This window comes from Mus musculus, chromosome X, assembly GCF_000001635.26.
Source record: "Mus musculus strain C57BL/6J chromosome X, GRCm38.p6 C57BL/6J".
Lineage (NCBI taxonomy): Eukaryota > Metazoa > Chordata > Mammalia > Rodentia > Muridae > Mus > Mus musculus.
Window position 1 is genome coordinate 89,751,410 of NC_000086.7, and position 26,197 is coordinate 89,777,606.

Genomic DNA, 26,197 nt, shown 5'->3' on the forward strand with positions numbered 1-26,197 from the left:
CTGAGTTTTTGGTGATAATTGGTCTGGATGGTAATTTCTGGTTTTTTTTTTATTTTTTGGCTTTTATTGTTTCTTTGATTTTTGATTTATGTATTTTTCGAGGACTGTATTTTTCTTGGTTTCCATTTCCTTCTGGTACTGTATCCACAGTGGCCTGTGGTTGAGTAAAGGGTCACTGCTTGAGTTGGGCCCTGGACTTCTGATGGCCAGCATGGCAAACAGAAATGGCTGTAGCAAGTTCAAAACTCAGTAGAGCTATAATTTTAAAAAACAAACAGAAAAAAGTAAATATTTTAAATGTCAATTTTCATTTTTAGCAAATTTTCATTTACTTCCTTTTTGACACAGTTCTCAATAACAAAGTTCATGATTAGGCAAAGGGAAATATTTGAGAAAATGTTTCACCTACTGGAAAAAAAAACTTCAGGCTGAAAAGAATGGATTGCTGGGGAAAAAAAAAACTTCCCATAATATGTAGGAATGTGATACAGAGTAAAAGATGGACAAGAATATGTCTTGTAGATGACCCCAATTATATTTCTTTGATTCTGGGGATAGCATCTTGTCTGTAGATAATGTATGTGTGCTTATGTGCCCCAACTTTTCATTGGCATACAGGGTAAAGGATAGACTTGACCAAAACATTGATATTTCTTTTTGCTTAAGGACATAAGAACCACATTTCTAATGAGTGAAGATACTTTTGAGAAAAAAAGACATGTTATAGAAAGCACATATAGTACTTTCTATGCTTCCATTTTTAAAGTAAGGGAGGCAGGTCCCTTTAACAGTATCTATTACATAAGCACATTCTTTTTAGAAAGAATCTTGGGACAATCACAATATTCTGCCAGAACTAAGGGAGGCTCAGTGATTCAAGTGCTCCTGAGAGAGGTTTGTTAAGTAAGGAAGGGATGATAAGTATCAGGGTCTTCACCCCCAGTAATCATAATGATGTTGGTCTGAGTTCTCTCTTAGCTTCTGTCATTCATTTAACACCCAGTAATCTGCTTTCTTGTGACTTTTTTTTTCAGAATTGCCCCATTATCGGCATTCCTGGCTAAGGTAGCGAGGGATAGCAACTTCTAGACAGAGGACAAAAAACCAAGGTCTGAACTAGGACGTGGCCAAGCAAGGAAGAGACATAGATCATCATGGATGACAAACTTCATAGCGTAAAAATCTATGTTATGGTGGAAGATGAGCAATGGAAAGGCATAGGTGCAGGTCAAATTTCATCCAAATACATTGAGCGGCTCCAGGGTGTGTGCCTGATTGTTCAGTCAGAATCAGATGGCTCACTGATTATGGAGTGCAAGATACATCCTAATGTGCCCTATCACAAACAACGAGGGGAGATAATCATTTGGTCTGAAACTAAGAACCATGGTATGGCAATACATTTCCAGGAGCCAAACGGTTGTCAAGAGATTTGGGAAGATATCTGCCAAGTTCAAGGTAAAGATCCAAATGTAGAAATCACAGAAGAACTTACTGATAATCTGAAAACTTTTGAAGAACTTCTGCCAATCTGGAATCTCGTTGAGATGCAAAACTGTGAACTCCATACACTTGAAAATATTGCAGATTTATTTACTTTTGTCCATGAAACACCAAGCCACAAGGAAAGGCTGGTGCTGGTCTTGGAAAAAGGAGTTTATATTAAAAAACTGCTACAGCATTTCAACACCTGTGAAAAGCTGAAGAACATGGAAAGCTTATACTATTTGAATAACATAATTAAAGGAATCCTGTTTCTAGACAATACACATTTATTTAACATCATGTTTTCTGATGAATTTTTCATGGATATGGTAGGATGCCTTGAATATGACCCTGCTTTGGATCACCCAAAGCAGTACAGGGAATTCTTGACTCAAAATGCAAAATTCAAGGAAATTTTACCAATAACACACTTCCAACTTAGGCAAACAATACAACAGACCTACAGAATGCAATATGTTCATGATATTGTATTGCCCATACCATCCATATGTGAATCAAATCTTCTTTATGGTCTTAACACTATGATTATTTACAACAAAATTGAAATAATTACCATGCTGCAGGATGATGAAAATTTTTTGCTTGAAGTTCTTGCTCGGTTAAAAGATAATACTGTAGGTAATGATAGACGGCATGAATTGTTACTATTCTTCAAGGAATTCTGTACATTTGCTAAAACATTGGAGAATCTAGAGAAACATGAATTACTAAAGACATTAATAAATCTAGGAGTCATGAGTGCTCTGAAAGCTGTAGTGCACATGCATGACTATCAAATACAAATAGCTGCTTTAGATATATTTCCTTATCTAGTAGAATACAATCCTTGCTTAGTCCGAGAGTATCTACTGGATGAAGCTCATGACACTGACGATGATGATCTTTTCCTTAATATAATGATCAAACAAATGATCTGTAATTCTGATCCTAGATTTTCACAAGGCATCATTTTGCCAGCAATTCTTTGTGCTCTTCTTGATCCAGAAAATATGCATGTTACAGCCAATGGATGTGAAGAAAAGGAATTTCTCAATTTCTTCTACACACGTTGCATAAATAACCTCATAGCACCAATTTTGTCTGCCACAGTGGAGAAAGAAAATGCAAATAATAGAGCTAACATCTGCCCTGATAATTATCAAAATGCACAATTACTGGGAGTAGTTATAGAAATACTTACTTTTTGTGTACAATACCACTCAACATATATAAAAAGTTATATTTTGGATAACAACTTGCTCAGCAGAATCTTGGTGCTGATGACTTCAAAGCACACATTTCTGATTTTGTGTGCTGTCCGGTTTATGAGAAAGTTGATTGGTCTTAAAGATGAAATTTACAATCTTTACATTATAAAAGAAAACCTGTTTGAACCAGTTGTAAATGCTTTTATGCACAACGGACACCGGTATAATATGTTAAATTCAGCTATTATTGAGCTATTTGAATTTATAAGACAAGAAAACATCAAGTCTCTTATTGCAAACATTGTGGAAAACTTTTTTATTTCTTTCGAATCAATTGAGTATGTCCAGACATTTAAAGGGTTAAAAATAAAATATGAAGAGGAGAAGAATGAATGTCAAGTTAGAAGAAATTTACTTAATGTAGTATGCCAGAAAATATATTGCATATGTACCAATGACATGGGGTTAAAAGTCAAGTCAGACATATGTCATAGAAGAATCACAGAAACAAAAGAGGCTATTTTACCAAATAGAAGAGACTTTCCAAGTCATTATGGCATAATTATGAAAATTGAAGAAACAAATGAAAGTGAAAGTGCAATAGAAGGCCAAAAGATAAAATCATCTGAAGCTTTTGAACGTTGTCCATCTCATGGGGATGCTTCTGCTACCAGAATGAGTAGGTCACACTGTAGCAGCCTGGTTCCTTTAGTGAATTACCCATATGATACTGATGATGAGAATGGTGATGATCCTTATGGTAATGATAATGATGAAGATGAAGAACCCCCCCAAAAAAGACCTAATCTTAGTTCATAAAATCATATGAGTCCCTTAATTCCTAATTCAATTCAAATTCTGTAACTATCAAAAATTGAATAATCCAACTTTAAAAAAACCTTTCTCCTATAAACTTTTAGATATGATAGAATGTAGAGCAAAAATAATGAGTAAGAGGCCTCAATTTTATATGAAGCGAACTTCCCATAATACAGATGCATAGTATAAAATAAACAGCAACCGTGTGATAACTTCTTTTCAAGAACATCTTACTTTAACAGCATTGTTTGGGGGAGATGAAAGTGTTTGATAAAGTAATATAATTTTTACTAAAGTCTTTATATAAAAAACAACTACAAAGGTTTCATTGCAAAGCCTACTTTCAAAAGCGTATCTGGCAATGACATTCTTTATATAAACTGAAGTTTGTTTAAAGTATATGTTGTTTATGGAAGATAAAGTCAGATTTAATTAAAAGTAAATTGAGACTTTACAACATTTCTGTGGAGATTTAACAAAACTTCAGCATTATGAATAATAACCATAGGGAAACAAAATTCAATGCAATTCAGTACCAATTTTCATGAATAAAGGACTAAGCTTGATCCTAAAGCAGTTGTTGTTAATGTACTTCTTTTTGATAGACATTTCAAGTATAAGTATCAATATAGTACTATTCCTAACATGATTTCTGTAGATCTTTATGGGATAAAACTGGATGCATCAAATATCAACTTAGAGAAAGTTAATGAAGCTTGTTCCTTTCCCTGGAGTAGTAGTTATGTGCTTGGACACACACACACACACACACACACACACACACACACACACACACATATAAACAAACAGACATAATTTAATTCTGTCTCAAATTGAGAGGAGATATATTCCATCCTGGTGGAGAGTAAACACTTCAGTTTTGAGAAGAATTTAAAGCATCCTATCACATTTCATCCACAATCAAAAAGCATGTAGATGAATTCTGTGACTTACTTCAATTCTCTTCCTTTTTTCTATTTTTTTAATTAGATTTTTTTTATTTACATTACAAATGCTATCCCGAAAGTCACCTATACCCACCCCCTGCCCCGCTCCCCTACCCACCCACTCCCACTTCTTGGCCCTGGCATTCCCCTGTACTGGGGCATTTAAACTTTGCAATACCAAGAGGCCTCTCTTCCCAGTGATGGCCGAATAGGCCATCTTCTGCTACATATGCAGCTAGAGACACTAGCTCTGGGGGTACTTGTTATTTTGTATTGTAGTTCCACCAATAGGGTTGCAGACCCCTTCAGCTCCATGGGTGTTTTTCTCTAGTTTCTCCATTGGGGACCCTGTGATCCATCCAATAGCTGACTGTGAGCATCCATTACTGTATTTGCCAGGCATTGGCATAGGCTCATACGAGACAGCTATATCAGGGTCCTTTCAGCAAAATTTTGCTGGCATAAGCAATAGTGCCCGGTTTTGGTGGCTGATTATGGGATAGATCCCAGGGTGGGGGTAGTCTCTGGATAGTCCATCCTTTCGTCTTATCTCCAAACTTTGTCTCTGTAATTCCTTTCATGGGTATTTTGTTCCCTATTCTAAGGAGGAATGAAGTATCCTCATTTTGGTCTTCCTTCTTCTTGTTTTTCTTGTGTTTTGCAAATTGTATTTTGAGTATTCTAAGTTTCTGGGCTAATATCCACTTATCAGTGAGTGCATATCTAGTGACTTCTTTTGTGATTGGGTTACCTCACTCAGGATGATATCCTCCAGATACATCCATTTGCTGAAGAATTTCATAAATTCATTGTTTTTAATAGCTAAGTAGTTATCCAATGTGTAAATGTACCAAATTTTGTGTTTCCATTCCTCTGTTGAGGGACATATGGGTTCTTTCCAGCTTCAGGCTATTATAAATAAGTCTGTTATGAACATAGTGGGGCATGTGTTCTTATTACCAGTTGGAAAATCTTCTGGGTATATGCCCAAGAGAGGTATTGCTGGAGATTCCAGTAATGCATTGTCCAATTTTCTGAGGAACCGCCAGACTGACTTCCAGAGTGGTTGCACAAGCTTGCATTCCTACCAGCAATGGAGGAGTATTCCTCTTTCTCCACATCCTCACCAGCATCTGCTGTCACCTGAATTTTTGATCTTAGCCATTTTGACTGGTGTGAGGTGGAATCTCAGGGTTGTTTTGATTTGCATTTCCCTGATGATTAAGGATGTTGAGCATTTCTTCAGGTGCTTGACAGCCATTCTGTATTCCTCAGGTGAGAATTCTTTTTTCAGCTCTGTATCCCATTTTTAATGGGGTTATTTGAATTTCTGGAGTCCAGCTTCTTGAGCTCTTTGTATATATTGGATATTAGTCCCTTATCAGATTTAAGATTCGTAAAAATCCTTTCCCAATCTGTTGCTGGCCTTTTTGTCTTATTGACAGTGTCTTTTGCCTTACAGAAGCTTTGCAATTTTATGAGGTCTCATTTGTCAATTCTTGATCTTACAGCACCAGCCATTGCTGTTCTGTTTAGGAAATTTTCCCCTCTGCCCATATTTCTAGGATTTTCCCCTCTTTTTCCTCTATTAATTTCAGTGTCTCTGGTTTTATGTGGAGGTCTTTGATACACTTAGACTTGAGCTTTGTATAAAGAGAAAAGAATAGATCAGTTCGCATTCTTCTACATGATAAATGCCAGTTGTGCCAGTACCATTTATTGAAAATGCTATAGTACAGCTTTAGGTCAGGCATGGTGATTCCACCAGAGGTTCTTTTATTGTTGAGAAGAGTTTTTGCTATCCTAGGTTTTTTGTTATTCCAGATGAATTTGCAATTTGCCCTTTCTAAATCAGTGAAGAATTGAGTTGGAATTTTGCTGGGGATTGCATTGAATCTGTAGACTGCTTTTGGCAAGATAGCCATTTTTACTATATTGATCCTGCCAATCCATGAGCATGGGAGATCTTTCCATCTTCTGAGATCTTTAATTTCTTTCTTCAGAGACTTGAAGTTCTTATCATACAGATCTTTCACTTCCTTTATTAGAGTCACACCAAGGTATTTTATATTATTTGTTACTATTGTGAAGGGTGTTGTTTTCCTAATTCCTCAGTCCCTTTATCGTTTGTGTAGAGAAAGGCCATTGATTTATTTGCTTTAATTTTATATCCAGCTACTGCACTTAAGCTGTTTATCACGTTAAGGGTACTCTGGTAAAATTTTGGGGGTCACATATATATATACACTATCATATCATCTGCAAAAAATGATATTTTGACTTCTTCCTTTCCAAATTATATCCCCTTGATCTCCTTTTGTTGTTGAATTGCTCTGGCTAGGACTTCAAGTACTATATTGAATAGGTAGGGAGAAAATGGGCAGCCTTGTTTAGTTCCTGATTTTAGTGGGACTTTGAGTATCTCTCCATTTACTTTGATGTTGGCTACTGGATTGCTGTATATTGCTTTTATTATGTTTAAGTATGGGCCTGAATTCCTGATCTTTCCAAGACTTTTTTCATGAAGGGATGTTGGATTTTGTCAAGTGCTTTCTCAGCATCTAACAAGATGTTCATGTGGTCTTTGTCTTTGAGTTTGTTTATATAGTGGATTATGTTGTTGGATTTTCATATATTAAACCACCCCTTCCTCTCTGGGATGAAGCCTACTTGGTTGTGATGGATGATCTTTTTGATGTATACTTGGACTCGGTTTGTGAGGATTTTATTATTTTTGCATCAATACTCATAAGGGAAATTGGTCTGAAATTCCCTTTCTTTGTTGGATCCTTGTGTGGTTCATCTATCAGAGTAATTGTGGCTTCATAAAATGAATTGGATACAGTACCTTCTGTTTTTATTGTGTGGAATAGTTTGAGAAAAATTGGAATTAGGTCCCTTTTAGAGATCTGATAGAACTCTGCACTAAACTCATCTGGTCCTGTTTGTTTGTTTATTTATTTGTTTTTTGGGTTTTTTTTTTTTGGTTTTTTTTTGTTTGTTTGGGAGACTGACTATTGATGACTGCTTCTATTTCTTTATGGGAAATGGGATTGTTTAGATCATTAATCTGATCCTGATTTAACTTTGGTACCTGGTATCTGTCTAGGAAGTTGTCCATTTCATCCAGGTTTTCTAGTTTTATTGAGTATAGCCTTTTGTAGTAGGATCTGATGATGTTTTTGCTTTCCTCAGGTTCTGTTGTTATGCTTCATTTTCCATTTTTGATTTTGTTAATTAGGATACTGTCCCTGTGCCCTCTAGTGATTCTGACTAAGGGTTTATCTATTTGTTGATTTTTTTCAAAGAACCAGCTCCTGGTTTGGTTAATTCTTTGAATAGTTCTTTTTGTTTCCACTTAGTTGATTTTAGCCCTGAGTTTGATTATTTCCTGCAGACTATTCCTCTTGGATGAATTTGCTTCCTTTAGTTCTAGAGCTTCTAGATGTACTGTCAGGCTGCTAGTCTATGCTATCTCTAGTTTCTTTTTGGAGGCACTCAAGGCTATGAGTTTTTCTCTTAGGACTGCCTTAATGTGTCCCATAAGTTTGGGTATGTTGTGGCTTCATCTTCATTAAACTCTAAAAAGTCTTTAATATCTTTCTTTATTTCATCCTTGACCACGGAATCATTGAGTAGAGTGTTTTTCAGTTTCCATGTGAATGTTGACTTTATATTATTGTTATATATATATGTCTATATATGTTGTTATTGAAGATCAGCCTTAGTACCTAGTGATCAGATAGGATGCATGGGATAATTTCAATATATTTGTATCTGTGGAGGCCTGTTTTGTGACCAATTATACGGTCAAATTTGGAGGAGGTACCACATGGCACCGAGAAGCACATATATCCTTTTCTTTTAAGATAAAATGTTCTGTAGTTATCAATTAAATCCATCTGTTTAATAACTTCTGTTAGTGTCCATGTATCTCTGTTTAGTTTCTGTTTCCAGGATCTGTCTATTGGTGAGAATGGGGTGTTGAAGTCTCCCACTATTATTGTGTGAGGTGCAATATGTGCTTTGAGCTTACTAAAGTTTCTTTAATGAATGTGGCTGCCCTTGTATTTGGAGCATAGATATTCAGAATTGAGAATTCATCTTGGTAGATTTTACCTTTGATGTATGCAGTGCCCCTCCTTGTCTTTTTTGATAACTCTGGGTTGGAAGTCAATTTTATTCGATATTAGAATGGCTACACCAGCTTGTTTCTTTGGACCATTTGCTTGGAAAATTGTTTTCCAGCCTTTCAATCTTAGTTAGTGTCTCTCTTTTTCCCTGAGGTGGGTTTCTTGTAAGCAAGAAAATGTTGGGTCATGTGTTTTTGTAGCCAGTCTATTAGTCTATGTCTTTTTTATTGGGGAACTGAGTCCATTGATATTATGAGAAATTAAAGAAAAGTAATTTTTGCCTCCTGTTTGTTTGTTGTTGTTGTTTTTGTTTTTGTTGTTAAAGTTGGGATTCTGTTCTTGTGGCTCGCTTCATTTAGGTTTTTTGAAGTAGAACTTTCTTGCTTTTTTTAGGGTGAAGTTTCCATCCTTGTGTTGGTGTTTTCTCTTTATTTTCCTTTGAAGTGCCGGGTTTGTAGAAAGATATTGTGTGAATTTGGTTTTATCATGGAATACTTTGGTTTGTCCATCTATTGTAATTGAGAGTTTTGCTGGGTATAGTAGCCTCGGCAGGCATTTGTGTTCTTTAAGGTTCTGCATAATATCTGTTCTGGATCTTCTGCCTTTCATTGTCTCTAGTGAGAAGTCTGGTGTAATTCTAATAGGCCTGCCTTTGTATGTTATTTAACCTTTTTCCATTACTGCTTTTAATATTCTATCTTTATTTAGTGTATTTGTTGTTCTGATTATGATGTGTAGGGAGGATTTTTTTTCTGGTGCAGTTTATTTGGAGTTCTGTAGGCTTCTTTTATATTCATGGGCATCTCTCTTCCTTTAGGTTTTGGAAGTTTTCTTCTATAATTTTGTTGAAGATATTTGCTGGCCCTTTAAGTTGAAAATCTTCATTTTCATCTATTCCTATTATCTGTAGGTTTGGTCTTCTCATTGTGTCCTGGATTTCCTTAATGTTTTGAGTTAGGATCTTTTTGCATTTTGCATTTTCTTTGATTGTTGTGCCCATGTTCTCTATGGGATCTTCTGCACCTGAGATTCTCTCTTCCATCTCTTGTATTCTGTTGCGGATGCTCACATCTATGGTTCCAGATTTCTTTCCTAGGTTTTGTATTTCCAGAGTTGTCTCACTTTGGGTTTTCTTTTTTTTTTCTATTTTTTATTAGGTATTTAGCTCATTTACATTTCCAATGCTATACCAAAAGTCCCCCATACCCACCCACCCCCAATCCCCTACCCACCCACTCCCCCTTTTTGGCCCTGGCGTTCCCCTGTACTGGGGAATATAAAGTTTGCGTGTCCAATGGGCCTCTATTTCCAGTGATGGCCGACTAGGCCATCTTTTGATACATATGCAGCTAGAGTCAAGAGCTCGGGGGTACTGGTTAGTTCATAATGTTGTTCCGCCTATAGGGTTGCAGATCCCTTTAGCTCCTTGGCTACTTTCTCTAGCTCCTCCATTGGGAGCCCTGTGATCCATCCATTAGCTGACTGTGAGCATCCACTTCTGTGTTTGCTAGGCTCCAGCATAGTCTCACAAGAGACAGCTACATCTGGGTCCTTTCGATAAAATCTTGCTAGTGTATGCAATGGTGTCAGCGTTTGGATGCTGATTATGGGGTGGATCCTTGGATATGGAAGTCTCTACATGGACCATCCTTTCATCTCAGCTCCAAACTTTGTCTCTGTAACTCCTTCCAAGGGTTTTTTGTTCCCACTTCTAAGGAGGGGCATAGTGTCCATACTTCAGTCTTCATTTTTCTTGAGTTTCATGTGTTTAGGAAATTGTATCTTATATCTTGGGTATCCTAGGTTTTGGGCTAATATCCACTTATCAGTGAGTACATATTGTGTGAGTTCCTTTGTGAATGTGTTACCTCACTCAGGATGATGCCCTCCAGGTCCATCCATTTGGCTAGGAATTTCATAAATTCATTCTTTGGGTTTTCTTTATTGTATCTGCTTCCCTTTTAGGTCTTGTATGGTTTTGTTCAATTCCATCACCTGTTTGGTTGTGTTCTCCTGTAGCTCTTTAGGGATTTTTGTGTTTCCTCTTTAAGGGCTTCTACCTCTTTAGCACTCTTCTCCTGTATTTCTTTAAGTGAGTTATTAATGCCCTTCTTGATGTCCTCTACCAGCATCATGGAATATCCTTTTAAATCTGAGTCTTGCATTTCGGGTTAGTTGGGGTATCCAGGACTGGCTGAGTTGGGAGTGCTGGGTTCTGATGATGGTGAGTTGTCTTGGTTTATGTTTGTAAGATTCTTCCATTTGCCCTTTGTCATCTGGTAATCTCTGGAATTAGTTATTATAGTTGTCTCTGGTTGGAGCTTATTCCTCCTGTGATTCTGTTAGACTCTATCATCAGACCTTGGAGTCCAGCTCTCTCCTGAGTCTCAGTGGTCAGAGTACTCTCTTCAGGCAAGCTCCCCTCTTGCAGGGAAGGTGCACAGAGGTCTGGCATTCTGACCTGCCTCCTGGCTGAAGATGAAGGTCAGAAACAGGGCCTGTCCCAGAAGATGTGTTGCCTATGCAGTCTGAAAGCTCACCTGCACAGACTTTTCTCCAAGGGACACAGGACACAAGATGGCTCTCTCAACTGCTCTGGTGGTCAGAGCCCTTCTAGGCAGGCATGTCTCCTCTGGCAGGGAAGGTGCCTGGATGTCTGGAGCCTGAAATGGGGTCTGTCCCAGAAGCTGTGTAGCTTCTGCAGTCTGCTGACTCACCCTTAGCAGTCTGTGAGCTGGCCTGCGCAGACTGGTCTCTAAGGGACCTGGGACCCAAGATGGCTCCCTCACCTGCTCTGGCAGTCAGAGCTTTCCTGGGCAGGTAGCTCTCCTCTAGTAGGGAAGGTGCCCAGATATCTGGACCCTGAAACAGGGTCTGTCCCAGAAGCTGTGTTGCTTCTGCCTGTCTCAGAAGCTGTGTGGCTTCTGTAGTCCACACTCTCACCTGCGCAGACTAGTCTCTGAGGGACCCTGACTCTGTTCTTTTTTAGTATAGGACATCAGCTGGTGTCTCAGTGTCACATATATTCAAGGTTGGTCTTATAATCTCACTTTTCCCAGTCCATAAATTGCCTCATAAATATGCCAAGAAGTTTGTCTCCAAGGTGTAATGTAGATTCTGTTAATTACTATCATTAGTTATCCTTTCATACTTAACACACAAACATATAAGTATTTAGGCATAACCTTGCACAATATCATACAGAATTATAAAACGTATTTACTCTAATTGTTAAACACCCCATAGTCTTTAATGGTTTCAACACTGTTCACAACTGTAAGGACAGAGTCTCTTCAGAGACTTAGTCTCTGAACTGTGAGGTCTCATACCATAAAAGAAAGCATATTATTAACTTTTTTTTGGTGATAAACCACATGATAAAAATCAGTGTATGGAGGCTAGAGAGATGGTTTAGCAGTTAGGAACACTTCCATAAAACTGTATTTGATCCTTAGCATCCACATGGTAGCTAAGAAACATGTATAAGTTCATTTCCCTGAGGCATGTTGCCTACTTTTGGCCTGCAGTGACACTTCAAGCATGTGGTACACAGACAATACGCAGGCAAAACAACAATATATGCATGTATCTGTGTGTGTATATCTATATGTATTTATCTACATCTACATATATGTATATGGATATGTGGATATGTATATATATATATGGATATGTGGATATATATATATGTATATATATATGGAGATATATATATGGATATATATATATGGAGATATATATATACATACATATATATATATATATATATATATATATATATATATATATATATGGAGAGACAGAAAGACAGAGAGAGAGACAGAGAGAGACAGAGAGAATTTGTAAAATTAAACTCATAGAAGAAATATTCCCTTTTGACTCATGGCTCTGAAATGAGGAACCCATAAATGGCTGGGGACTCATGGCAGCAGATGGCCAAGCAGAAAGGGGTAATTACATTTTTTCCATGTATAGGAAGGTGAGAGGAGAGATAAAGACAGAGCTAGAAGGACAGAGGCAGAGGGAGAAGGGAAGCGAGAGGTAGTAGGAGAGCGAGAAGTAGTGGGAGAGGGCAAAGGAGAGAGAATTAGAAGTAAGCAAGTCTGTATGCTCTCAACATCAGTACTCAGTGATGTTCTTTCTTTAGCAAAGCTTTACTTTCTAAATTTCCCATACCCTTCCCAAACAGTGACATCAAACATGTGCCAAGTGTTCAAATACTTGTGTAAATTATGTTGGGACAATTATTGTTTAAACCACCATATCTGCCTCCTGTGCACATAGACCTCTAGCTATGTCACAATGATGTGGTATGACAAAACTTCTCCTAAGCAGATGAAATATACATGTTTAGTCATCCCAGATATAGAACCTATGGCAGATCAATGTACAGATAACACCAACGTTCAACTTGGTGAACCAATGAGTTTTATTGGGGATATGTACAGAAATAGAGGTAAGCAGAAATGACACAAAGGCACCCACATTACCAAAGCCCATCCCAGAAAGACTGACAGATCACAAAAGCTAGAAACTTGGGGCACATTGCTCAGCCTTCAAGCAGCACAACACTTTGAAGGGTATCATTATCAGTTTGTCTGAATCTCTTTCAGTAAGCTTGGTTGGTTTTTGCTCCTTGTCTCTCTTCTGTGCAGGTTGTTTTTTTCTGAGAGTGACTCTTAACAGGATCTTACCGCTTATTTGATTTTTTTTTTATTCTCTACATATATTACATTCTAACCACAGTTTGCCCTACCTCTACTCCTCCCAGCACCATTCACCATCTCCCCTCTGCCCTAAATCCACTCCTCATCTGTTTCCCTTCAAAAAAATAGCCAGCTTCCCTGGGATACTAACTGAACATGACATAACAAATTATAATAAAACAAGGTCTGCACTCTCATATCAAAGTAGGATAAAGCAAGTCAGTATGAAGAAAAGACTCACAAATTCAGGCAAAACATTTAGATATCTATACAGACTTCTGCTGCAAGGTCCACAAAAATCAAGATCAAATTTAGGTAACAGCACAGGCCTCTGAATTCTCAGTGACCTTCAGTGGTAACGTGGACCAAAGATACCAACACAGGCCTCAGGCACAGAACAGACCATAGACACAATTATGGCTCTTGCAGAAGTGGCTGTGATGGCACCGGAAGCCACGTTGATGTCCTGTGTTCCATGATTGAGTACCATGGTTGAGTCCTTGGTCCTTCTGTAGCCAGAGGCCATATGGATGTCTGTGGCCCATGTTATGACTGAAGACCATGTGGATATCCTTAGTCTATGCTGCCACCTGAAGGTATGTTGAAGTCAAAGGGTCAAGGTGGCACCGTTAACCATGTTGACTTGTATGGCCTGGGATGCTTCTTGAGGTTCTATTGATATCTGAGGTCTGTGTTGTTGCTGATGTCCATGTTAATGTCCATGGTCTATATAACCACCAAAGGCTATGGGAAAGCCCATTGTTTATGGTACTACCTGAAGACATGTTGATGTCCATGGACCATGCTGTTACCAGAAACCATGTAGAAGACCATGATCCATGAAATCACTGACTATAAAGGGGAAGTAAGCTTTGCAATGGAACAAGAGACTGCAGAATTACAATTGAGAATGAGAGACATAGAAGGCTTCTTTGTCAATCTCTCTTTCACATCCCAATCATCCCACAAAGTGATCTATACAGATAGCCATTAGAAAGATCTCTTAAAAATAGTGATAGGAATGCTGAAGTACATCTCTTCACAGTTAACAGATTCCAGTGGGGGACAGGGGTTGAAGTAGGGAAGGACTAAGTTTTCTATTAGGGGCTAGACACTGGGAGTTAGATCATGGTCCACTGAGTATATGAGTAATAGAAATTTAATTTGGTATTGTTTTTCTTTTTTTCTCTACATTTATTCTTTTTTTATTATTATTTTGGTTAAATTCACAAGTGTTGGGGTACACCTGGGAGGAATGGGAATTCAATATGATGTGGGTGCTTTAAGGTAAATTTCCAAATAATCAATAAAATATTAAAAAGATTCAGAAATACCTCTGTCCATTTCCACTGTTGGTGGGCCACAAGAACATCAACAATAGCATATATGGCTAGCTCAGATACATACAGGATCATAGATTGTTGCTTCAGTCTCTGTGAGCCCCTTTGATTCTTGTTTAGTGACTTCTATGTTCTGTGTTCTCCCATGTCCTTGAAACATCTGAGTCCTAGAATCCTTCCTCCACTTCTTCACAGGGCTTTTCTTCTATGGGTTTTTCCTTGTGTTTGGCAGCTTGATGATGTCTCTCTAATAAAAGTTGTACTAGTCCCTGATTTTGGAGTATAGCACAATAACATTGGAAATAATTTCACTGACTTTATGTTTTCATTTTTGCCAGGCATATTTGGTTCTATCACCATTTAGAATAACATTTTATAGTTTCATTTATTTGCCCACAAAATTCATAATATTTTTAACAGCTAGGTAATACCCCATTGTGTATATGTACAACATTTTTTTCTGGTCTTTCATTAATAGACATTTAATGTGTTTCTAGGTTCTGGCTATCATAAATAAAGCTGATATGAACATTGTTGAGCAATTATCCATGAGGTAAAATAGAGTGTTCCTTAGGTATATTTTCAAAAATGGTGTAGCTGGATCTTAAGGTACATAAATTCCCCATTATCTGAAGAGCTACCATATTGATTTTCTAAGTGGTTGTACAAATGTGTATTCCTACCACCAAGGAGGAATATTCCCCTTGCCAGCATTAGCTTTTTCTTGAGTTTTTGACTTTAGCTATTCTGATTGGTGTGAGATGAAATCTCAGAGTAATTCTGATTAGCATTTTTCTAATGTCTAATGATGTCAAACATTTCCAGAAGTGCTCCTCAGCTCTTAGAGATTCCCCTGTCAAAAACTTTACTGTTTATCTCTGTACCCCATTTTTAAGGTGAGTTACTTTGTTTCTTGATGTGTAAATTCTTGAGTTCTTTACATATTTTGGATATGAGCCCACTGTCAGGTGTAAGGTTGAGTAGAATCTTTTTCTATTCTGTATGTTGATTTTTTGTCCTTTTGACAATGACCTTCACCTAGAAGAAGCTTTTCAGTTTCATGGGGTACTATTTATTGATCTTAGTGTCTGAGCTTCTGGTGTTATGTTCAGAAAGTTTTCTCCTGTGCCAAAATGTTAAAAGCTCTACCCCAATTTTTCTTCTATTAGATGTACTATGTCTGGTTTTATATTGAGTTCCTTGATCTACTTGGAATTACATTTTGTGCAGGGTGGTAAATATGGATTTATTTGCATTCTTCTATATGTAGACATTCAGTTAGAAAAGCACCATTTGTTTAAACTGCTTTCTTTTTCTCATTTTGTCTGGATTGTTTATCAAAAACCAGGCATCAATATTTGTTTGAATTTCTGGGAATTTGATTTGATTACACTGACTAACCTGTCTGTTTTTATATCACTACTATGTAGTTTTCATTACTATTTTCCTGTAGTACAACTTGAAATTGGGAAGAGTTATACCTCCAGAGGCTCTTTTATCGTTCACGATTGTTTTTAGCTCTCCTTGGTATTTTGTTTTTCTGTATGAAGTTGACTATTGTCCTTCAAGTTCTTTATAGTATTGTATTGATGCTTTGATGATGATTGCATTGAATCTGTAGATTACTTTTGTCAGGGGGGCCACTTTAACTATTAATCCTACTGATCCACGGGCATGGAAGGCTTATCTTCTGATATATTTTATTTCAATTTCTTTCATCAAATATTTGAAATTTTTATCATATTTTCACATGCTTCATTAGTTACCTCAACATTTTTATTATTCCTGGCTATTATCAGGTAGGTGATTACCTGATTTCATTTTAACCTTATTTGACATTTGTATATAAGAGAGATACTGATTTTTGTATATGTGTATTAATCTTATATCCAGCCATTTTCTTTTTTTATTAGATATTTTCTTTATTTATATTTCAAATGTTATTCTCTTTCCTGGTTTCTACTCCAAAAATCCCTTATCCCCTACCCCTACCTCTACTCACCAATCTACCCAATTCTTGCTTTCAGGCCCTCACATTCCCCTACACTGGACCATTGAGCCTTTTCAAGACTAAGAAAGGGTCTCTTCTCCCACTGATGCCCCACAAGATCATCCTCCATGTGTAATACTTGTTTGGTGATTTAGTCCCTGGGAGCTCAGGGGTTACTGGTTAGTTCATACTATGGTTACTTCTATGGGGCTGCAAACCCCTTCAACTCTTTGGGTCCTTTCTCTGGTACCTTCATTGGGAACCCTGTACTCAGTTCCATGGATGACTGTGAGCATCCACTTCTATATTTGTTAGGCACTGGCAGAGCCTCTCAGAAAACAGATATATGAGGCTCCTGTCAGCAAGTATTGTTGGCATCCAAAATAGTGTCCGGGTTTCATGATTGTATATGGGATAGATTCCCAGGTGGGGCAGTCTAGGAATGGTCATTCCTTCAGCCTCTGCTCCACTCATTGTCTCTGTAACTCCTTCCATGAATATTTAGTACCCCTTTCTAAGAAGTATCAAAATATCCACACTTTGGTCTTCCTTCTGGAGTTTCATGACCTTGTGACTAGTATCTTGGGTATTCTGAGCTTCTAGGCTATCATCCACTTATTAATGAGTGTATATCATGTGTTCTTCTGTGATTGTGTTACCTCACTCAGTATTATATCCTCCAGATCTATCCATTTGCCTAAGTATTTCATAAATTCATTGTTTTTAATAGCTGAGGGGTACCCCATTGTGTAAATGTACCACATTATCTGTTTCCATTACTCAGTTGAGGAATATCTTGGTTCTTTCCATCTTCTGGCTATTATAAATAAGGCTATGAACATAGTGGAGCATGTGTCCTTATTACATGTTGGAGCATCTTCTGGGTATATGCCCAGGAGTGGTATTGCTGGGTCATAAGGTACTATTATGTCCAATTTACTGAGGAACCACCAGACTGATTTCTAGAGTGCATGTGCCAGCTTGCACTCCCACCATCAATGGAGGAGTGTTCCTCTTTCTCCACATCCTCAACAGCATCTGCTGTCACCTGAATTTTTGATCTTAGCCATTCTGACTGGTATGAGGAGGAATCTCAAGGTTGTTTTGATTTATATTTCCCTGAAGACTAAGGATATTGAACATTTCTTTATTTGCTTCTCAGCCATTTGGGATTCCTCAGTTGAGAATTCTTTGTTTAGCTCTGTATCCCATTTTTAATAGGGTTATTTGGTTCTCTGGAGTCTAACTTCTTGAGTTCCTTGATTACATTGGATACCAGCCCTGTATCAGATGTAGGATTGGTAAAGCACTTTCCTAATCTGTTGGTTGATGTTTTGTCCTGTAGACAGTGTCCTTTGCCTTACAGAAGTTTTACAATTTTATGGGGTCCCATTTGTCAATTCTTTATCTTAAAGCATACACTATTGGTGTTCCATATATGAACTTTTCCCCTGTGCCTATGTGCTTGAGGGTTGTCCCCACTTTCTTTACTTTTAGTTTCATTGTATCTGGCTTTATGTGGAGCTCCTTGATCCAGTTGGACTTGAGCTTTATACTAGGAGATAAGAATGGATCAATTTGCATTCTTCTACATGATAATAGCCAGTTGGGTCAGCACCATTTATTGAAAATGCTTTCTTTTTTTCTTTCAGTGGATGGTTTTAGCTCCTTTGTCAAACATCAAGTGACCATAAGTGTGTGGGTTCATTTGTGGGTCTTCAATTCTATTCTATTGACCTACCTGCCTTTCACCATACCAATAACATACAGTTTTTATCACCATTGCTCTGTAATACAGCTTGAGGTCAGGGATTGTGATTCAACCAGAAGTTCTTAAATTGTTAAGAATACTTTTCACTATCCTCAGATTTTTGTAATTCCAGAATAATTTGCATATTGCTGTTTCTAACTCAGTGAAGAATTCAACTGGAATTTTGATGGAGATTCCATTTAATCTTTAGATTGCTTTTGGCAAGATGACCATTTTTACTGAATTAATCCTGTCAACTCATGAGCACAAGATCTTTCCATCTTCTGAGATCTTCTTCAATTTCTTTCTACAGGGTCTTGAAGTTCTTGTCATATAGATTTTTCAATTGCTTAGTTAGAGTCACACCAAGTTATTTTTTACTATTTGTGTCTATTGTGAAGTGTGTTGTTTTCTTAAATTCTTTCTCAGCCAGTTTATCCTTTGAATAAAGGAAGGCCACTGATTTGTTTGAATTAATTTCATATCCTGCTACTTTGCTGAAGTTGTTTATTAGATTTAGGGGTTTTCTGGTGGAATTTAGTGGGTCACTTAAGTATAATATCATATTATCTGCAAATAGTGATATTTTGACTTCTTCCTTTCCAATATCTATCCTTTTGATCTCCTTTTGTTGTCTAATGAGTCTAGTTAGGAATTTGAGTACTATATTGAATAAGTAGAAAGAGAGAGAGAATGAACATCCTTGTCTAGTCCTTGATTTTCGTGGGATTGCTTCAAAATTCTCTCCATTTAGTTTGATTGTAGCCCTTTTCAGACTTGAAGCAGGCTGATTCAGACTTTGACCTTGCTGCCACTAAGAAGGAAATTTCCTAGGGTAGAGCCTCCGACCTAGATGGCTTTATTGTTTTGTTACCTGCTGCTGCCTTAAAAAAAAAAAAAGAAGAACAAAAAACAAAACAAAACAAAACAACAACAAAAACAAAAACAAAAAACAAACAAACAAAAAAAAACCACTGCTACCTGATAAAAGGCCCCTATAATATTCTGGAGGCACATCTATTTTGAATGTCAACTGCAGGCTGGCTCCAAACACCAAGAATGGACTGATGGGAGAGATGGGCCCTTTTTCTTTATTATAAGCACAGTTTTTAAGTAAAATTGCGGGCCTTGATCAGAACTTTTGTCTTGGCTTCATTATCTTCTTTCACAGTCTAAGACTCTTTCAGCCTGAGCCTGCCTCCCAGGTGCACCTGGTTCATGTAGGCTGCGGGCCAGCATACAACAAATTGTAGCCTTCCTCAGCCTTGAAGCAGGCTGATCCAGACTTTGACCTTGCTGCCACTAAGAAGTACATTACCTAGGGTGGAGCCTTCCAACCTAGATGGCTCTATTGTTCTGTCACCTGCTGCTTTTCTCCTCCAAAACACTGTTACGTGCTAAAAGGCCCGTAAAATATTCCGGAGGCACATACTATCATGCATGTCACCTGTAGGCTGGCTCCAAACACCAAGAATGGAATGGCGAGGGTGGGAGGATGGGCCTTCCCCCTTTATAAGCACAGTTTCTAAGTAAAATTGCAGGTCTTGATCACAACTTTTGTCTTGGCTTCATTATCTTCTCTCACAGTCTAAGTCTCTTTATGCCCCAGCCTGCCTCCCAGGTGTACCCAGTTCATGTAGGCCACAGGCCAGCATACAACATTTGATGTTGGCTACTAATTTGCTTTATATTGCTTTTACTATGTTTAGTTATGGGCATAGAATTTATGATATTTCCAAGCCTTTTATCATGAAGCAGTGTTGGATTTTTTCAAATGATTTCTGAGCATCTAATAACATGTTTTTTTTCCTTTGTGTTTGTTCATATAGTGGATTACAATGGTATATTTCAATATACTGAACCACCCCTGTATCCCTGAGATGAAGCCTACTTGATCATGATGGATGATCACTTTGATGTGTTCTTGGATCCAGTTTGTGAGAATTTTATTGAGGTTTTTGTGCATCAATATTCATAAGGAATATTGGACTGAAATTACCTTTTTTGTTCAGTCTTTGTGTGGTTTAGTTATCAGAGTAATTATGGCTTCATAAAACAAGTTTTGTAGAGTTTCTTCTGTTTCTACTTTGTGTAATACTTTGAAGAGTATTGATATTAGGTTTTCCTTTAAGGTCTGATAGGTCCCTGCACTTAACCTATCTGATCCTGGGCTTTTTTTTTTTTTTTTTTTTTTTTTACTTTTGGTTTGGAGTCTATTAATGATTATTTATATTTCTTTAGGGGAGATAGGACTGTTTAGATTGTTTATCTCATCCTGATTTAATTTTGGTACCTGGTATCTGCCTAGAAAATTATATACTTCATCCAGTGTTGGGAACTAATAAGAGGGGCCATGGGGGAGAGGGAGAAGGGGAAGACCCACAACCCTCCAGAGTTCTGTCTATTTTCTGGTCAGTTGATAGATTCTGACAGAATGTAAAACGTCACAGAAGCCCTGAAATTGGCAAAATAGATTTCTTTGTTAGCAGAACTAGCTTTCATGATTTAGAAAAATAGAGGTGCACAATGCTCTTGCCACTCCTAGAACCCGTGTGTCTGCCAATATTTTGACCTTTCCTTGAACCCATGTGTGTGCCCACTGATGAAGCCCATTGCCAGGTGTTTGTGATATTGGCTGCTGGGGAAGAGTCGGAAAATCTCCCCAGCAACCACAGCCTGGGCCAATCTGGAGTTGCTGCACCTGCACCAGACTCTTTCCTTGTATCCCTCCCATACCCATTTCTTGAGAATAGGTATTGTTTAGATCAGGAAATCCCCTACTCAATACTTCTCCTTTCCCACCTGAGGGCCTATAAAAATTGGGACCTGTCTCCCCTCAGAGTCGACTCCTGCATGGGATATGAGTCATCCCCAGAGCTCTGGCTTTCCCCGAATAAAGCCTCATGTGGTTTTCTTCAAGTTTGGTCTCTCGTGAGTTCTTGGGGGTCCACTATTATCCCGAGACTTGAGTGATGGTCTCCCTTCAGAGGTCTTTGGGGGCTTGTCTGGGATAGGCGTGAAAACCCATGTCTCCAAAGACCCACTTGGAGGTGAGATTTCTTGTCTAAAAATATTTCTGTGAGCCAGCGAATTTCGGTGCTGAAATTTGCAGCCTCAATGTTTCATAAGAAATGGAGACCCGCGCCTCTGGATGAGTCATGGAGTGTGAACAGCAGATGTGTTGGAATCACTGGCTGCCCACTCGAGGGGAACAACATCAGGAGTCCGTCTGGAGTGGGGAGTGAAGAGTCAGTAGTCTTCCTAGATTGGAAGACTTACGCACTTCCCCGACTCTTTTGCATTTCTGAGTTGGTTTTGTCTGTCCATTAGAAGACAGGAATTTGTCAGTGTGTGTGTGTGTGTGTGTGTGTGTGTGTGTGTGTTATGTCTGTTTTGTGTTTTCTGTGTTTTGGACGATGGGACAGACAGTAATGACCCCCTAAGTTTGACTTTAGACTACTGGACTAAAGCCAGGTCAAGGGCCCATAATCTTTCAGTAGAAATTAAGAAAGGAACTTGGCAGAGTTTTTGCTCCTCCGAGTGACCTACTTTTGGTGTAGGATGGCCACCAGAGGGAACTTTTGATTTGCCTCTTATCTTTAAAGTTAAAGCCATTGTTTTCCAGAGCAGACCTGGGTGCCACCCAGATCAATAGCCTTACATTACTCTCTGGCAGGACCTTGTCCAGAATCCATCATCATTCCACAGCGTAGGTCAGGCTCTGAATCCCTGACTCTTCTCAAAACAAAAATGAAACCAAAAGGTTCCTCCTGAAATGGAGCCTCCTCTTCAACCCACAGGTCCCCCCCAAGGTCCCCCCTCTGCCCTATCTTTTACCCACGCTGGGTCCCACTCCTCCGCAGGTCCCTGCACCTGGACCTGGGACCACTGGCAGAACAGCCAGAGGACTGTCAGCCGGGACCCGGAGCAGACGAGCCCAGAGTCCCCCAGCAGATGGAGCTCCTGACACCACTTCTGCTTTTCCTTTGAGAGCTGTGGGTGACCTGCCCATGGACCCGCAATCTCTGCAGACCCTATGGGGCTGGTAGAGTCTCTTATTGTTTTCTCATCAACCCACTTGAGATGATTGTCAGCAGCTTCTCCAGGTTCTGTTTACCACTGAAGAAAAAGAGCACATTATCCTGGAGGCTCAGAAAAAATGTTCCCGGAGTGAATGGAGTCCCAACCAACATACCTAATGAGATTAACGCTGGGTTCCCTCTGGACTGGCCAGATTGGAACTACAACATGGCTCAAGGTAGCGAGAGGTTGGCAGTTTACTTCCAAGCTCTAGTCTAAAGGGAGCAGCGAGACACCCCACCAATTTGGCTAAGGTAAGAGAGATGATGCAGGGCCCTACCAAGCCCCTGTCTGTTTTTCTAGAAAGATTGATAGAAGCTTATAGGTGCTATACTCATTTTGACCCGACCTCTGAGAGTCAACAAGCCATGGTTGCTATGGCGTTTATAGGGCAATTAGCATCAGATATTAAGAAAAAGTTACAGAGACTAGAACGATTACATGCCATGGCTTTACAAGGTTTAGTTGAGGAGACAGAAAACGTGTATCACAAGAGAGAGACTGAAGAAAAGAAAAAAGAGAGAGAAGCACAAAGAAGAAGAGAGGGAAAATAGATAAAAGACAGGAGAGGAACTTAAGCAGGATTTTGGCCACAGTAGTAGGGGAGCATAAAAGAAGGAACAGACCTGAGAATAGACATACAGGGTACCTGCGCAACAGAGAACCTAGCCCTGGAGGAAGAAGACCCATCCAGAAGACATTAAAGAAGGACCAATGTGCCTATTGCAAAGAAGAAGGACTGTGACTCAAATACCGGCACCAGCTACTCAAAGACAGGTAAGAGAATTCTTGGGCACTGTTTGGTTTTGCAGACTTTGGATACCTGGGTTTGCAACATTGGCTGCCCCCTTGTACCCCATGACCAAGGAAAGTAGAGAATTCAGATGGATATCAGAACATCAGAGAGCCTTTGAAAATATTAAGGAGGCCCTGTTAACTGCACCAGCCTCGGCATTGCCAGATCTAACCAAACCCTTCATCCTCTATGTTGATGAGAGGGTTGGGGTGTCCAAGGATTTCTTACTCAGGCTCTAGGGCCGTGGAAGAGGACCGTGGCATATTTGTCTAAGAACCTGGACCCAGTGGCCAGCAGATGGCCCACATGTTTAAATGCCATTGCTACAGTAGCCTTATTTTTTAAGGATGCTGACAAGTTAACTTTGGGACAGAAAATAACTGTGGTAGCCCCCCACTCTCTTGAAAGCATTATCTGCCAGCTCTTAGACCGATGGATGACAAATGCCCAAATGACCCACTACGAGTCTGTTGCTGACTGAATGGGTCGTGTTTGCTCCTCCTGCTATCCTCAATCCTGCTGCCCATTCACTGCTGTGCAGACATCCTTGTGGAAGAAACCAGGATCCATAGTGATCTACGTGACCAGCCGTGGCCCGGCTTTCAAAACTGGTACACAGAAGCAGCTTCCTATTAGTAGGCCCTTCAGATGGCTGAGGGGCAGCCTATCAACATCTACACTGATAGCAGTTTTTATAGATGCCTTTTCAAGATGGGTGGAGGCCTACCCAATGAAAAAAGAAACTGCCAATGTTGTGATTAAGAAGATCCTAGAAGAAATTTTTCCACAGTTCGGAATACCTAAGGTAATAGGGTCTAACAACGGACCTGCCTTTGTTGCCCAGGTAAATCAGGGACTGGCCATCCAGCTGGGGATTGTTTGGAAATTACATTGTGCTTATAGGCCTCAGAGTTCAGGACAGGAAGAAAGCATGAACAGAACTCTAAAAGAGACCTTGACTACATTGACCTTAGAGACCAGCAGAAATGACTGGACAGCCCTCCTTCCCTTTGCCTTGTTCAGCTTCAGGAACACACTGGAAAAATTTAAGCTCACTCTATATGAAATCCTGTATGGAGGGCCTCCCCCACTCACTGACGTGGGGAGAGTGTTATATCTTCTAGAATTTAATTCTGGTCCTTCATTGTTTAAACGCATGAAAGCCCTAGAAGTGGTCAGAAACTCTGCCTGGGAACAGATCAAGGAGGCCTATGAACCAAGAGATTTAATGGTACCACACCAGTTCCAGGTGAGAGATGCAGTTCTTGTCCGACAACACCGAGCTGGGAATCTAGAACCTCGTTGGAAAGGCCCTTATCACCCCCACTGATGTGAAAGTAGAAGGCACCTGTGCTAAGATTCATGCCTCTCATGTAAAGCGAGCTCCTGAAGAATAAATCCCCTTGGTTTACCACCCTCATTTCTACTCTGATGGGCCCTCTAATAATTTTGCTCTTAATGCTGACATGTGGCCCGCTAATTCTTAATAGATTAGTGACTTTTGTTAGAGAAAGGATTGGTGCCATCCAGCTGTTAGTACTAGGGCAACAATACCAGTCTCTGCAGAACTTTGAAGAAGAGATTGCAGTCTAGTTCTAAGATTAGAACTAGTAACTAGAAGAAGTGGGGAATGAAAGATCCTGACAGAATGTAAAAGGTCACAGAAGCCCTGAAATTGGCAAAATAGATTTCTTTGTTAGCAGAACTAGCTTCACTGAGTTAGAAAAATAGAGGTGCACAATGCTCTGGCCACTCCTAGAACCCCTGTGTCTGCCAGTGTTTTGACCGTTCCTTGAACCTAGGTATGTGCCCACTGATGAAGCCCATTGCCAGGTGTTTGTGATATTGGTTGCTGGGGAAGAGTCAGAAAATCTCCCCAGCAACCAGAGCCTGGGCCAATCTGGAGTTGCTGCACCTGCACCAGACTCTTTCCTTGTACCCCTACCATACCCATTTCTTGAGAATAGGTATTGTTTAGATCGGGAAATCCCCTACTCCCTCCTACTTCCCCCCTGATGGCCTATAAAATCTAGGACACCTTTCCCCTCAGAGTCGACTCCTCTACCCCTGCGTGGGATACATGTCGTCCCCAGAGCTCTGGCTTTCCTCAAATAAAGCCTAGTGTGGTTTGCATCAAGTTTGGTCTCTTGTGAGTTCTTGGGGGTCTGCTATTATCCCAAGACTTGAGTGAGGGTATCCCTTCGGAGGTCTTTCACAGTCAGGTGTGGGGGAGCTGCCATCACTTTCCACTCATCCCCAGGTGGGCAACTAAGCCTTTGACCCACTCTTGGGTGGGGGGCTAAGGGGCAGCCCTACCTGTGATCCCCAGGCTACTTTGCTAAAGCCACCAGGGGTTATGGGAGAGAGGGATGAGAGAAGAGGTTCCCAACACCAGCGAGAGTGAGCACAGCCTTGATGAGCAGAGACTGTCTATGGTTTTATAACTTCATTGTAAAGAGGCAGAGGAAAAGAAAGAAGGTAGAAAAGAGAGAGATAGAGGAAAGGCTAGAGAGAAAGAGAGCATAAGAAGGAGAGAGGAGAGGAGAGGAGAGGAGAGGAGAGGAGAGGAGAGGAGAGGAGAGGAGAGGAGAGGAGAGAGAGGGAGAGGGAGAGGGAGAGGGAGAGGGGGAGAGGGGGAGGGGGAGAGGGGGAGAGGGGGAGAGGGAGAGAGGGAGAGAGGGAGAGGAAGAGGAGAGGAAGAGGAGAGGAAGAGGAGAGGAAGAGGAGAGGAAGAGGAGAGGAAGAGGAGAGGAAGAGGAGAGGAAGAGGAGAGGAAGAGGAGAGGAAGAGGAGAGGAAGAGGAGAGGAAGAGGAGAGGAAGAGGAGAGGAGAGGAGAGGAGAGGAGAGAAAACAAAGAGACAGGAAAGAGGGGATGAGAGTGAGGAGTAAGAAGTGAGTGAGAAGGTGAGAAGTAAAAGAGCAAGCAGGGGTTGAGCAGCCCT

The 26,197-nt window shown here is 39.7% G+C and overlaps 1 protein-coding gene across 1 annotated transcript; it reads left to right on the forward strand.

Moving 5' to 3' along the window:
- The first annotated feature begins 858 nt into the window (after nucleotides 1-858).
- 4932429P05Rik (RIKEN cDNA 4932429P05 gene) lies at nucleotides 859-4,082 on the forward strand. The gene is made up of 2 exons (NM_001085511.1): nucleotides 859-903; nucleotides 1,035-4,082. Exon 2 carries the CDS (start codon nucleotides 1,155-1,157, stop codon nucleotides 3,510-3,512), a length of 2,358 nt encoding a protein of 785 aa, NP_001078980.1. The 5' UTR covers nucleotides 859-903; nucleotides 1,035-1,154; the 3' UTR covers nucleotides 3,513-4,082.
- Nucleotides 4,083-26,197: the final 22,115 nt, after the last annotated feature.